We start from the raw sequence: 13,187 nt of genomic DNA on the forward strand, positions 1-13,187 counted from the left end.
GTGCCTATACTGTCAATTTAATGCAGCAAGCAAGCCGATCACAAACTGCATCATCTCATTTCTGTGAAAATAAGGGTCTCGTACTATCAATATCAGGTTGATAACCATGTTTACCTCTGGGTAATAGGATTATGGATGGCCCTTCTTTCTTTTTTTAAAAAATTATCTGTATTTTCTCAGTCTTCTGGCATAAACATGTATTTCTTTTCAGAATGAGAAAAGTCATTATAAGTATTTCTTGCAATTCAGTTTTAATCAGTGTTAATTGAAATATACTTTCTGTACAGTACAATGCACTGATTTTAAGGGTACAGTTCAGTGCATTTTCCAAAGGCATGTACACCCATATACTTACCGCTTAAGACTAGAACGTTTCCACCCTTAGAAAGTCCCTTCATGTTTCTTTGTAATCAGCCTTTGCCTCACCTAAGGAAGTAGCCGATGATCTGATTTCTATCACATAGATGGTTTTGTCTGCTCTGGGAGTTCCTAGAAATGGGATCATACGGTCGGTGCTCTCATGTCTGCCTTTTACCTCACACAATGCTTTTGACATTGATTTATGTTGTGTGTGTGTGTCAATAATTCGTTATAACTATTTTTTTTTAACAAAGTAACATCTTCAGGGCTTGTTGCTTGCTTTCTTTTTTTAAAAAATTTTTTAAAGGTTTATTTATTTTTGAGAGACAGAGTGTGAACGGGGAAGGGGCAGAGGGAGAGGGAGGCCCAGAATCCAAAGTAGGCTCCAGGCTCTGAGCTGTCAGTACAGAGCCCCAAGCAGGGCTCAAACCCGTGAACTGTGAGATCATGACCTGAGCCAAAGTCGGACACTTAAGCAGCAGAGCCACCCAGACGCCCCAGGGCTTCCTGCTTTCTGATCGGTAGAGTGAGACAACCATCCACGGGGAAAACAGCCCTCCAGAGCCTCTCCAAGCAAATCTGATGCAGTCCAGAGTGATCTGAGAGCCTACATATCCTGGGAGGAGAGACAACAGCCCCCCACCCCCACCCCACCAGTCCTGTTCCGCACCCCTGCCCCCTGGCAAAGCCAGTCTCAGGTGAGAGCCACCCAGCTCCTTGCCATTGTTCTGTGAGTGACAGCCTCCGGGGCAAATGGAAAGCCGTCAACCTGAGGGCTATCAACTGCAGACAAGAATTCCTTTCTTTGTCAGGCTGGGTGGTCTCCCGGCTTCGGCAGCAGCCTGCACAAAAGATGATAAGCACCTTGTGCGCCCGCAGAAAAACGTCGCCACCACCCGACAGCTCTAACCGCACTCCTTTGTAAGGCCAGGATTAGCCCTGCGGGGCTTCCCTTGACTGTGTGTAAATCAGCAAATCCCAGCCCCCGCGAGGGCATCCAGGGGTCCTTTGGTCCATCCCCCCATCCCGCCCCCCGCCCCCCAACTGCTGTTTCAGGAAATGTATGTGCCTCAGAATCTTGGTCATACACGGCTGGAAGGGCCCTTGGAGATCACCTGGTCCAACCTTCTCCCGCTTCCAAAGGTGGTCCACACACAGCACAAGAAGCAGGGCAAGGACCAGACTCGAGTCCCTAGAGCTCTCCTCTGTGGGGTGCTCTTCCCCCGACTTTAGGCTGCTTTTGTTAATAAGTGATCCCCCCAAATAGTTCAGTGTAAAATGCAATTTCTAATTTTCCAATAAAAAAGGAGAACATGTGCGCAAATCTACATACTTGTGGGTCCCCCGCAGCCTTACAGGGTTTCCTGTGCGTGTGGATCGGACTCCAGGCCGGTTTCGGCTATGGAATAGTTTGGTGCCCTCTAGTGGTATCAGCAACAGTAGCTACCGCTTCCCAGGCTCCTTCAACAGGCACCATTATTTCTAATTTACAATCTAAAGAACAGGATTGTAGAGTAGGCAGTTTTATCCCCATTTTATAGATGAGTAAACTGAGGCTCATAGAGATAAAATAAGCTGCCCAAAGTGGCTGAGCCTGGATTCAAACCCAGCCCTGTGGAACTCCAGCTTCCTTCCACTCCATGTCAATACTACCCATCACCAACCTGACTGTGTTGCACTTTCTGTTTAAGAAACGATTTATAAGTACCTCAAAATATGCCATCAAGTGGGGGGTTAACAACCCTGTTTAACACATGGGGAGGCCTAGGCTGGGACATCAGTGACTTGCCCAGGGCCACAGACCCAGTAAACACCATGCACCTGCTTGCCAGTACCAGGCTACTGGCTGGAAGGAATCTCACACACAGGATCCAGGAGGAAGCTTCTTCCCCCAGGCAGCCTTCATCCAGGAGAGGAAGAGGGAGGCTGGAATGTTCCCACGCAGGCCCCATGTGGGAAGGAGACGCCGAGGGACTCAGATAAAATACATTTTCCACTCATGGGGAGCTCACCCTGTTGGCGTGTGTGTGTGTGTGTGTGTGTGTGTGTGTGTGTGTGTGTGTGTGTGTGTGTAAATGAGTGAATGCATTCATGCATGAATGAATGGAATGGCCTAGAGACCAGAGGCCTAGAAGCTATGCGGGCCAGGAATGGTTGAGCTGTTGTACTATAAAAAGATTGATTTCCATTGAATTTGAAGAGTTCATTGCTAGCAGTCAGAGCAGTCCACAGGGAACTTTTGTGGCTGCTGGCTGCTTTTATGGGTGTGAGTGCCAAACCCAGGGATACAGGCAGAGTTAGGAAGACTCCAGCAGACATGTTGTAGAGGGATTTTAAGCTTGTGTGATGTTTTCTGAACATCAGCATCAGCATTTAGAAATTAGAAGATTTTGGGGCACCTGGGTGGCTCAGTTGGTTAAGCGTCTGACTTGGCTCAGGTCACGGTCTCGTGGCTCGTACGTTTGGACCCCTCATCAGGCTCTGTGCTCTCAGTGCAGAGCCCGCTTTCAGATCCTCTGTCTCCCTCTCTCTCTGTCCCTCCCCTGCTTGCTCGCTCTCTCTCTCTCTCAAAAATAAACATAAAAAAAAGAAATTGGAAGATTTCACATAAACCCCCATATTCTGAACTCCTTTTTTAACAAAGTGGAAGGCTTGGTCTCATTGGGCCTGCTGCAGTCCTGCTGGCCGTCCCCTCAGCTCGCCACTGTCACCCCTGCAATGAGGATGACTGTGATGTCATTTCTCATTGCACATGTGCTCTTGTTTTTCCCATTGTAAAAACAAAAACTAACATATTTTTCTTATCAGGCTTTCATCGAAAAAGGAAAAATAAGAGACCAAGTCATTTGTTTTAGGAAAAATAGGGCACAACATAGTTATCTGTGGCAGTGAGGAAATCTTTATACATTTAAAAGGCAAGTGCCTGGGGTGCCTGGCTGGCTCAGGAGGTAGAACATGCAACTCTGGATCTCAGGGTTGTGAGTTCGAGCCCGACGTTGGGTGTAGAGGTTACTTAAAAATTAAATAGATGAGTAATTAAAAACTAAAATAAAAGGCAAGTGCTCAACTTTTTTCATTTTTGTTTTCATTTTTGTTTTCATTACCAGCGTGGACTCCACAACAGCCTGGATTTGTTATACTATAGAGTCTTTGGTACCTTCTTGTCCCTGAAGTCTGACTTGGGTCAGACTCTCACCCTGTGGCCACTTCTGTTCAACTTCTGAGGGGTGCAGGGCCACTGGGGCAGGCTGTGAAGGTGGTCCTGGGTTTGGTGGTCTGAGGTGAGAAGAAATCGTGCCCAGTGAGGCCGCCGTGACTCGCCACTTAGGCGAGAGTGTAAAGGCCCAGCAGACCACACCTCTGCCCTCTGCCCAGGGAAGCCCTGTGGAGAGTGGCGCCTTGATCGGGAATCTTCTGAAATGGTCCCTCCAACACTTTCTTCCTATGATAGGCTTTCCTATTCCTCCACACCCTGGCCACACGCTGGCTCACTGATTCTGTGGGTGTTGTCCAGAAGCGGGCACAGGCCCCAGATGTGGTGTAAGCAGCTGAAAAGAGCAGGACAGACATCTCCCTTAATCCACATGCTCTGCTTTTGTTCTTGTCCCTTCCGTTCACATTATCTCTTTCGATCGGTCATGTTGCGTGTTGGCTCACATAGAGTTTTGGGGACACCAAGACCTTCAGATTGTTTTTCATGAACGCTTCTCAAGAGACGTCTACTTAGACTAAAAATCACAGACACTGAAGGTTGAGCAAAGTCCTGCACGTCATCTGATGCCACCTCCGACATATGCGGAAGGAGGCTGTTTCCTCAAACACCCTGACAGAATGTTTGAACTGAAAAGAAGGGCTCCACACTTACCACACTTGATTTTATACTTGACTTATGGATCCATACTTCCAAGAATGGGTATTGATTTTATAAAAAATCAAACTACTCAATGAGTATATTCACTAATCCCAGTTTATAGGGGAGACAATTGAGGCTCAGAGATGTTAAGGAACTTGTTCAAGGTCATAGGCTAATCAGGGGTAGAGCCAGTCTCAACTAGGCACAAATAAATGATCGTTGAGCGGAGGAATGGTATGGTCAAAGCTGTACTTTAGGAGGATGAAACTATAAGGCCAAGTGGGAGATGGATCAGAATTGGTTAGCCAAGAGGTTGGGAGAGCAGTCGGAGGCTGTTCAGGTAGGAAATGATAGGAGCTAAGCTAGGCTAGTAGCGGCGGGACCAGAGCAGAGATGGGGGCCAGAAAACAGCCCATTTCCAAACATTATAAAAACTGTGAAAACAAGTATACCTGGTGATAAACAGTTCATCTGCTTAACAGAACTATAAATATTAGAAGAAGTCTTTGCCAATAACATATGAGTGGTTTGTGGTTTGAAGCTGCAGCCACACTTGTTATAAAGGTAATTGAAAGGAAAACCCCAATTGTGGGGGGTAATAAGAAAATAGGAAACCACAAGCCTATAACCCCATTATGTGGATTGGAGTTCATCCACATAATAGATGAACCCTGGACCACGTTCATCCTCCTCTGTCCCCTATGGAAGACAGGACCAAGCCTCAGGCAGAGACAGCCCTGTCTGCTCCACTTGGTTACCCACATAGGGTATCGCCAGCTCTGTACTAACTCAGGCAGAGCAAATACTAGCGGAGGAAGTAAGAGGAAGACTTGTTCTAATCTAGAGACTTACACTTGAGTGGTGGAGAATATTATGCCAGGGCTGGTCTGTGCCTGGTTGAACCTTGGTCTGTCACTTATTAGCTTATGAACCTTGAACAAGTTACTTAACATCTATGTGCCTTAGTTGTCTTATCTACAAACTGACATTAGTGAATATATTCATTGAGTAGTTATGAAAATTAGAGAATTGATCAATTCAAGATGCTTAAAGAAACACCTACTATACAGTAAATGCCGTATCAGTGTTTATTATTGTTATTGTCATTATTATTATTATTGCAGTAAATAAAGGTGGACAGCAACGGTTTGGGCTGTTTTGAGGAGACTATTTCCTACACCTGTGTAAGCAGGGCAGGCCAGAGCTGGCCTTATAGTGGTTGTAGGGTTCAGCTTTGCATCTTGAGTTTCAGTGCTGGTGAGACCTCCAACTAGGCTTATTTAACATTATTCATTCTATTTATAAATTCTGCAAATATGTACTGAGCAGCTGCTGTGTGCTTGGCACTGTGGGAGGCCCTGGATGTACTGGGAAGAATCAGGCAGTCCCAGCTCTCCAGAACCTGATAATCTAGTAAGGATGGGAGGTAGGAATCACCTCTCACGTGGCAAGTAAGTGCCACAACACCAGCCCGTACATAGAAGGTTCATAGACAGCCAGGGGTGGGAGTCAGGGTAGGCTTCTTGGAAGTGGCAGTAAGAAATAAGAAGCAAGGTCCCCTGGACCATATTCAGGATTTGAGGAATGCCAAGTAGAGATCTGTCTTTGCTGGTCTGTGATTAGCAAAAGATTTGGGCTTCCGGTGCCAACAGTCATTTTTCCTAGGCCCTATACTAAGTGGAATCACTTGGACCTTACCATTCCTTACTGCTTCTGGAAAGAAAATCCTTGTGAGTCTCTAAGATGTCTTCTAAATCTCTTTGCACACACATATTATTGACCGAGGTTCCAAAATGATAGTTTTGCCTCAATCCCTTTATCTTTTGGTTGAGGGATGTTGAAATTGACGTTTCTCCAGGAGGGTCAGTCATAACCAAAAGAGACTGCGTTTACTGGGTTACTGAATCAATATAGCTTACACCAACAGGACGAGGCTGATTTCTGAGCTGCTGCATCCTTGTCCCAGACAGTTTCCCACCTTGTCGTGCCCCCTGCCACAGATGTTCTTCTATAGTGAACTTATGCCAATGATGTTCAAAGTGACCACATTAAGGGGTAAAGCCCTGGGGAGCCAGGGAAAAAATTAAAAAGAAAGCCACACACATGTACTATTTACTCGATAATAAAGGCAAATATGTTCACATCCTGTCATCTCAGGCATGAATAACTCCAGTAATGCTCTTAGAGAGGAGGCCCTGTCAGGAAACACTGCCAAGTTTCTCATTCCCCTTCCTGACTTCCATTCTTGCCTGTCTGCTCTTTTGCAGGCTCTGGTTGGGGCTTTCAAGTCTTTCTGTGCTTTGTTAATTACCCCTCTTTCAGCCAGGATCACGGCTGGTCTGGGAGAGGAGAGGTACAAAGCAGGAAGATAGATGTAGTCACAGGTTTTTCCAGAGACTGTGTGGGGAGAGGCAGGAACACAGCCACTGGTCTATTCTCCTTGCCTGTTTTCCTTTTGTACCCCCACCAAGATGACTCATGCTGCTATGCTCTGGGCAAGCCCTACAGCCTCTGTGACCGTGTGTGATATACAGATTGGGGCATGCACTCTTTCTTTCGCTAAAGGAGGAGTCTCATTTTAGCCTGGTTGAGGCATTCAGACCCAATTACCGGAAACTTGCTAATAAAGGTCAGGACGCCAAAGAAGAGGGAGTTGCTGGTAAAAGGAAATCCAACAGGTTGTCGAGAGTTACAAAATGCCTGTACAGCATCTGAACTATGGTCCACATCCTTCACGTTTGGAATGCTTTGTTGGGGAGGTGGTTCTACAGGCTAGGTATTCTCCAAAGGTGACCTTGGGAAAAGAACTGTTACCTTGTTCTCCAGAAACACTGCATAGCCCGAAAGGCTCTTAGAGCTGTGTGAAATCTAGAGGGTCATCTAGGATGTTGGCTTTCGAAGTCTGCTACCTATTAGAGTGATGGTGCCCTGACCCATGATGTCAGAATGTCTGGGGGTGTGTCCTAAGCATCACTGTTAGTTAAACTCCCCAGGTGCTTCCAGTGTGCACCCAGATTTGAGAACTTCAGAGCTGGACCCTCACTATTCAAAGTGTGGGTGGGGGAGCTACAGCCCCCGCACAATCTCAGGTCCCACCATAGACCTATGGGATCAGAATCTGCATTTTAACAAGATCACCAAGTGACTCATATGTGCATTGAAATTTGAGAAGCGGTTATTTTCCTTGGACATTCTGGCAACTGTGGGCCCAAATTCTTTCTTGGCAACCACCCACAGGAGCTGGAGTGGTAGCTGCCCCCTTGAAGGGGCACTTGACACTCCAGTCCATTAGTAATAATGGAGTCCATTCACAGTATTGTGCAACTGTCACCACTAGCTAGTTCCCGGAGCATTTCATTATCCTAAAAGGAAACCTCATACTTATTAAGCAGTCATTCCCCTGTCCCCTTTCCTCTCAGCCCCTAGCAGCCACTAATCAGCTCTCTGTCACTATGAGTTTGCTTATTTTGAATGTTTCATATAGAAGGAATACATGTTTTCAAGATATATCCATGTTGTAGCATGTGTCACTACTCTGTCCCTTTTCTGGCTGAATAATATTCCTTTGTATTGGCATATCACATTTTGTTTTTGCTTTCATCGTTTGGTGGCTATTTGGGTAGCTTTAACTTTTGGGTTACTCTGAATAGTCCTGCTATGAACATTGCGTGCAAGTTTTTGTTTGAACACCTGTGTTTCAATTTTTTTCGGTATGTGGAATTGCTGGGGTATAGAGTTTTAGAACAATCTGGCACACTGAGGTTTCACGCTAGTATTCAACATTTAAAATTTGAGCAGCACAAGCGAGTGGTTCTAGTTTATTGATTGTATATATGCTTAAGCCGGAGAACATTACCTAAAGCAGGATGAGTGGCATTACTGACTCATGTGTTAAGTCTATAAAAAATTGTTTTAAGTTTACTTATTTATTGTGAGAGAGAGTGAGAGACAGAACATGAGCACAAGTGAGGGAGGGGCAGAGAGAGAGAAGGAAAGAGGCAATCCCAAGTAGGCTCCCTGCTGTCAGTGCAGAACCCAACACGGGGCTCGATCTCATGAACTGTGAGATCATGACTGGAGCTGAAATCAAGAGCTGGATGCTTAACCAACCGACTGAGCCACCCAGGAGCCCCTCATATGGTAATTCTATGTTTAACTTTTTGACTCGTCAAACTATTCTCCGTAACAGCATTTTACATTCCCACCAGTAATGTATAAGTACTCCAATGTCTCCACATTCTTGCCAATACTTGTTATTTTCTGTCTTTTTTCTTAATTCTAGTCATCCTAATGGTAGTAAAGTGGTATCTTACTAAATTTTTGGTTTGCATTTCCCTAATGACTAGTGATGACTGTCTTTTCATGTCCTTGTTGGCCATTTCTATATTGTCTTTAGAAAAATGTCCATTTAAGTCCTTTGCTTATTTAAAAATTTTTTAAATGTTTTTATTTATTTGTGTGTGTGTTTGAGAGAGAGACAGTGTGAGCAGGGGAGGTTCAGAGAGAGAGGGAGATACAGAATCTGAATCTGGCTCTGGGGTCTGAGCTAGCTGTCAGTACAGAGCCCAACATGGGGCTCAAACCCACGAACTGTGAGATAATGACCTGAGCCAAAGTTGGACGCTTAACTGACTGAGCCACCCAGGTGCCCCAGTCCTTTGCTTATTTAAAAACTGGGTTATTTGCCTTTTTTTGTTATGGAGTTATAAAAGTTCTTTAGATATTGTGGATACTAGACCTTTTCAGATATGTGATTTGCAAATATTTTCTACCGTTCTGTGAGTTATCTGTTCAGTTTCTTGATGGTGTTCTTTGATGGTCAAAAGTTTTACATTTTGATGAAGTCCAATTTATTTAATTTTTTCTTTTGTTGTTTGTGCTTATGCAATCTAAGATTTTGTCACCTGGACAAAGTCAGTGGATAAGGAGAGAAAGGAATCTGAGGGGAGAAGGAACAGGGATTGCTTGAGGTCTTCATCTCCAGTTTAACCAGAAGATCTGAGCACTTATCTGGTTTTTATGATGCTCTCCAGCTTATTGAATATATATATATATCTCAATAGATTAGAATATATATAGAATATATATAGAATATATATATATTCAATAGATTAGAACCACTACGTTGTGGGGCTCAAATTTTAACCATTGAATTCTGGTGTGAAACCGCAGTCTGTCAGGTTGTTCTGAAAACTAGTCCTAAATGGTAATATGCAGTAATTAGAACATAGTCTTTTCTGGTTTCAATTAAATTTCATTTGTAATAATAATTAAAAAAGCATACATTTTTGGAAACGCATGCCATGTGTCTTGCAAAATGCTCCATTTGCCATACACTTTTGGGAAGCCAGGATTTGGCCCAAATCCAAACCCAGTCTACCTGGTGGCATTTCACCCACACTGAAGGAATATTCCATGGAAAAGATAGCCAAGTTCACGCATACCAGCTCTGATACCAGGTGCTGCATTTGCCTGACGTCACACAGCAAGTAAGAGTTTGAACCCAGGGGTTCTCAAATCAAATCTAAGACTGTCCGCTAGGCCATGCTTTCAAAGTACAGTCAGATGAATCATCTATCGGTCTTTCTTGACTGGCGCTACTATTACTACTAGCTGCCCTTATTTTTGGAAGCTTTCCATATGCCAGGCATTGTGCTGAAAATCCTTACATCTGATCTTTCCAACAACCCAGGGATTGTTCCATAATTATCGTCGTTTTACTTCTGAAGAAACTGAGGTTAAGTAACTTGTTCGTCAAGGTCACGCAGCGGTCAGTGTCAGAACTGGACCTTAATCCGGTTTTGACTCCAAAGCCCATATTCTGACCCACCAAGCGAAACTATTATTTTAAAGACGACCGGGTACTGAAAATTGACCTCAGCCGGAGTCCTTCTGGGTTACCAGCACGCAGCTTCCCCGACGCGTGCGCAGGCCCCACCCACCGCCGGTGCCTTGCGTCCCGGCCTCCTCAACGTGCGCAGGCGCTCTCCTTCTCAAAGGCTGTACGGTGGCGTCGAAGCGGAGGCGGTGCAGGCGTCGCCGCGGGGCTGTGGGAAGGCTTCGGAGCGCCGTTGCGCTTGCGCGGGGCTAGGTCCTCGGCCCTTTGGGGAACTTGGACATGGCGGCGGCCGAGGGAGCTTCGCCGGAGCCGGCGGCTTCAGAACAGCCTGCGGAGCTGCCTGCCTCGGTGCGGGCGAGCATAGAGCGGAAGAGGCAGCGGGCGCTGATGCTGCGCCAGGCCCGGCTGGCGGCCCGGCCCTACCCGGCGACGGCGGCTGCGGCTACCGGAGGTTTGGGCCCTGGCGGCGCTGTCCCTTCCCTCTGGCGGGCCGGGTATACCAAGTTCTGAGAGTGGCGTCGGCTGCCCTTTTGCTGTGCTCATGTCCTCCCGCAGTCCCGGGAGTCCGCCTCCGGGGCCGTGTCAAAGCGGGCCGTGCGCGACCACCGGCCGGTCCGCGCTGGACCCCGGGCTTTTCTCACTGCACCTGGGCGGCCCCGCTGCCGTCTTTAGCTTGGACAAGCAGCCGCCCTCGCCGTCAGGCGTGCCAACCGGTGTCGGTGGGCGCCTCAGCTTTCCCTTTCTGCTCCCTTCCTGCTGTGCCTCCGACAGCCCCAGGGGTAGTCCTCGTATAAAGCTTTTAGACTTGTACCCATTGCACGAATAATTCTGCACCGCTCCCGAATTCATCCACTCAGCAAAGGGCGATTGAGTGCATATTCCGGACCCGGCACCGTGCTTGCTTCGTGCAGGGGCACCAAGAGAGGCGAACGGACGTGAGCTCCTGCCTTCTTGGGGCTCAGGAGTGGCGCTTGTTGTGCTTCACATCTTTCACGTTAGCTGATTTGATTCTGTTCGCTTGGAAAATAATTAGGGCAGGAATTGGTACTGGTATTTCACCAAGGGGTAACTGAGGACCAGAAAAGGAAAGGGATCTGATCAGGTTCATAGGAGCAAATGCAACAGGCTAATCGGGACTAGAATTGAGGTCATCTGATACTGTGTTCAGGGCCTTTCCTTGCTACCGATAGCCTCTTCTGTGCCAGGAATCTTTCAGTTTTAGGAAGATCGGCTGTTATTTTTGTGCCATTTTTGTCTAAATGTTACCTTCCCCCTTTCTTAGGGCAGCCCTTAACTGCAGGTCTGTCATGTGCGTGCGTAAGTTTTTGTCATGTAAGTTTACACTGGAGCCAAGTAATAATCTTCCCCAGGGTACCACAATATAGTTTGGTTGATGTGCGCTTTAGGACCACCTCTGTAACACGAAGTTTGAAAAGCCATATCTCATACTGTGTGAATAATTGAGCACGTTTTAGGGCCCTTTTCATCATCCAGAAGTAAGGAAGAATGCCAAGAGTCTGGGGCTGGCAGCATGTCTTTATACTGATCCTGAATCTGCAAATTCCAGCCACTTTTAAAGGTTCTGGTCTCATCCTTGCTAGTCCTTTTTTTTTTATTTATTATTATTTTTTTTTATTCCTTTCTCAACTTGAGACTTTCCAGAGTTGGGACAAAAAGTTGTTCATTTGCATTAATATTTGTGATTTCATAAAGGTTTGCAGATCTGTCCTAAATGGCTGTGGAACGCGGGTGCATAATAGAACAATAAACTGCTATAAAACTTCTGATCACAGAAAACCAGGTAGAATGAATATTCTGTAAGGTTTCCCAGGCACTGACCCAGGAACGGAACTGTGCTGTAACATGGTGTACAACCCGCTGTGCTACAAGAGTTAGGTTTGGTGTTGAGATTTTGATCTTTGCAGTACTTTTATTTCCATGTACTGTACCACCTTCATTCTCTCTCAGAGCTAGGACACAGACCATGAAAAAGACCAGAGCAGCTGGAGGAGTCAGGACCATCGCTTGAGCAGGATCCTTGGTCATGCCAAGACAGAGCCCCATTTCTCTCTGCTACACCTTGCTCTTTCCCCAGACCCTTGGCACCACATTCTAAGCAAGTTCTTCTCAGTCTTTTTCATGCCATATGTCATAATTCAGTCTTTATCCACAGATGACATGATTATGTATGTAGAATATGCAGACTGTTTTACTCCTTTCCAACCTTTGTGCCTGTTTTATGTTCTTATCTTCCACTAGCTGGGCCCTTCAGTATAATGTTGAGTATAAGTGTTAATAGTGGACATCCTTTTCTTGTTTGGTATCTGTTAAATTTAAAGAAACTTCCTGTTTATGCACAAGGGAACTTATGGGCTTACCTAGTTAAGTCATTGACCACTTTTACTTACTTTTTATAGGCATGGCTAATGTAAAAGCAGCCCCAAAGATCATTGACACAGAAGGTGGCTTCATTCTAGAAGAGGAAGAAGAGGAACAACGTACAATTGGGAAAGTTGTCCATCAGCCAGGTAAAGTGTATTTCCAGAAAGTAGGAATCTAGATTGGTCATTTTAAGGAACATGAATAATTCTTGGCACACTGGTGTTAAATAATAGCATACTTATAGTCAGTGAGCAGGTTAGCTTTTTAAGACTAACAAAGTTTGGCACTTTTGCTAGTAGATTAAAAATTAAACAGATTTGGCAATAATTAATTTAACTTGTGGTTTGTATACTGAGGGTTGATGCTCTCTATTTTATGATAGGCAGGGATAGCCAATATATTCACTGATCGAATACTCAGTTATCTAGATAGACTGAAATGAGGGGCTACAACCCAAAAGATAAAATTTAGGACATTTCTTTCTTTTGTTTGTTTGGAGGAAAAAAAGTGGGATATGTATCTGTATATATTTATCCTTGGCGAGGCTTAAAAAACCCGTTCTAGGGTACCTGGGTGGCTCAGTTGGTTAAGTGTCCAGGTTTGGCTCAGGTCATGATTTCATGATTGTGAGTTTGAGCCCGGCATCAGGCTCTCTGCTATCAGGGCAGAACCTGCTTTGGACCCTTCGTCCCCCTCTTTTCCTGCCCCTCCCTCTGCCCTTCTCTCTTTCGCTCTCTCAAATAAACTTAAAAA

The 13,187-nt window shown here is 45.6% G+C and overlaps 1 protein-coding gene across 5 annotated transcripts in view; it reads left to right on the forward strand.

The window, feature by feature from the left end:
* The window catches only part of XPA (XPA, DNA damage recognition and repair factor), a 71,340-nt gene that overhangs the window by 37,745 nt on the left and 20,408 nt on the right, over positions 1-13,187 (forward strand). For 3 of the 5 annotated variants that reach the window (XR_005528840.1, XM_039234764.1, XM_039234765.1), the window contains exons 1-2: positions 10,227-10,503; positions 12,470-12,580. Coding sequence is in view for 4 of the 5 variants with exons in the window: in XM_039234764.1 (XP_039090695.1) it covers positions 10,332-10,503; positions 12,470-12,580 (283 nt within the window). In the remaining variant the exon portion in view is untranslated. Of the gene's footprint in view, positions 1-10,226; positions 10,504-11,177; positions 11,632-12,469; positions 12,581-13,187 lie in introns of those variants that run through there. The other 2 variants (XM_039234766.1, XM_039234767.1) reach the window with 2 other exon arrangements.

The sequence above is a fragment of the Hyaena hyaena genome, unplaced genomic scaffold, assembly GCF_003009895.1.
Source record: "Hyaena hyaena isolate Hyena2069 unplaced genomic scaffold, ASM300989v1 scaffold_93, whole genome shotgun sequence".
Lineage (NCBI taxonomy): Eukaryota > Metazoa > Chordata > Mammalia > Carnivora > Hyaenidae > Hyaena > Hyaena hyaena.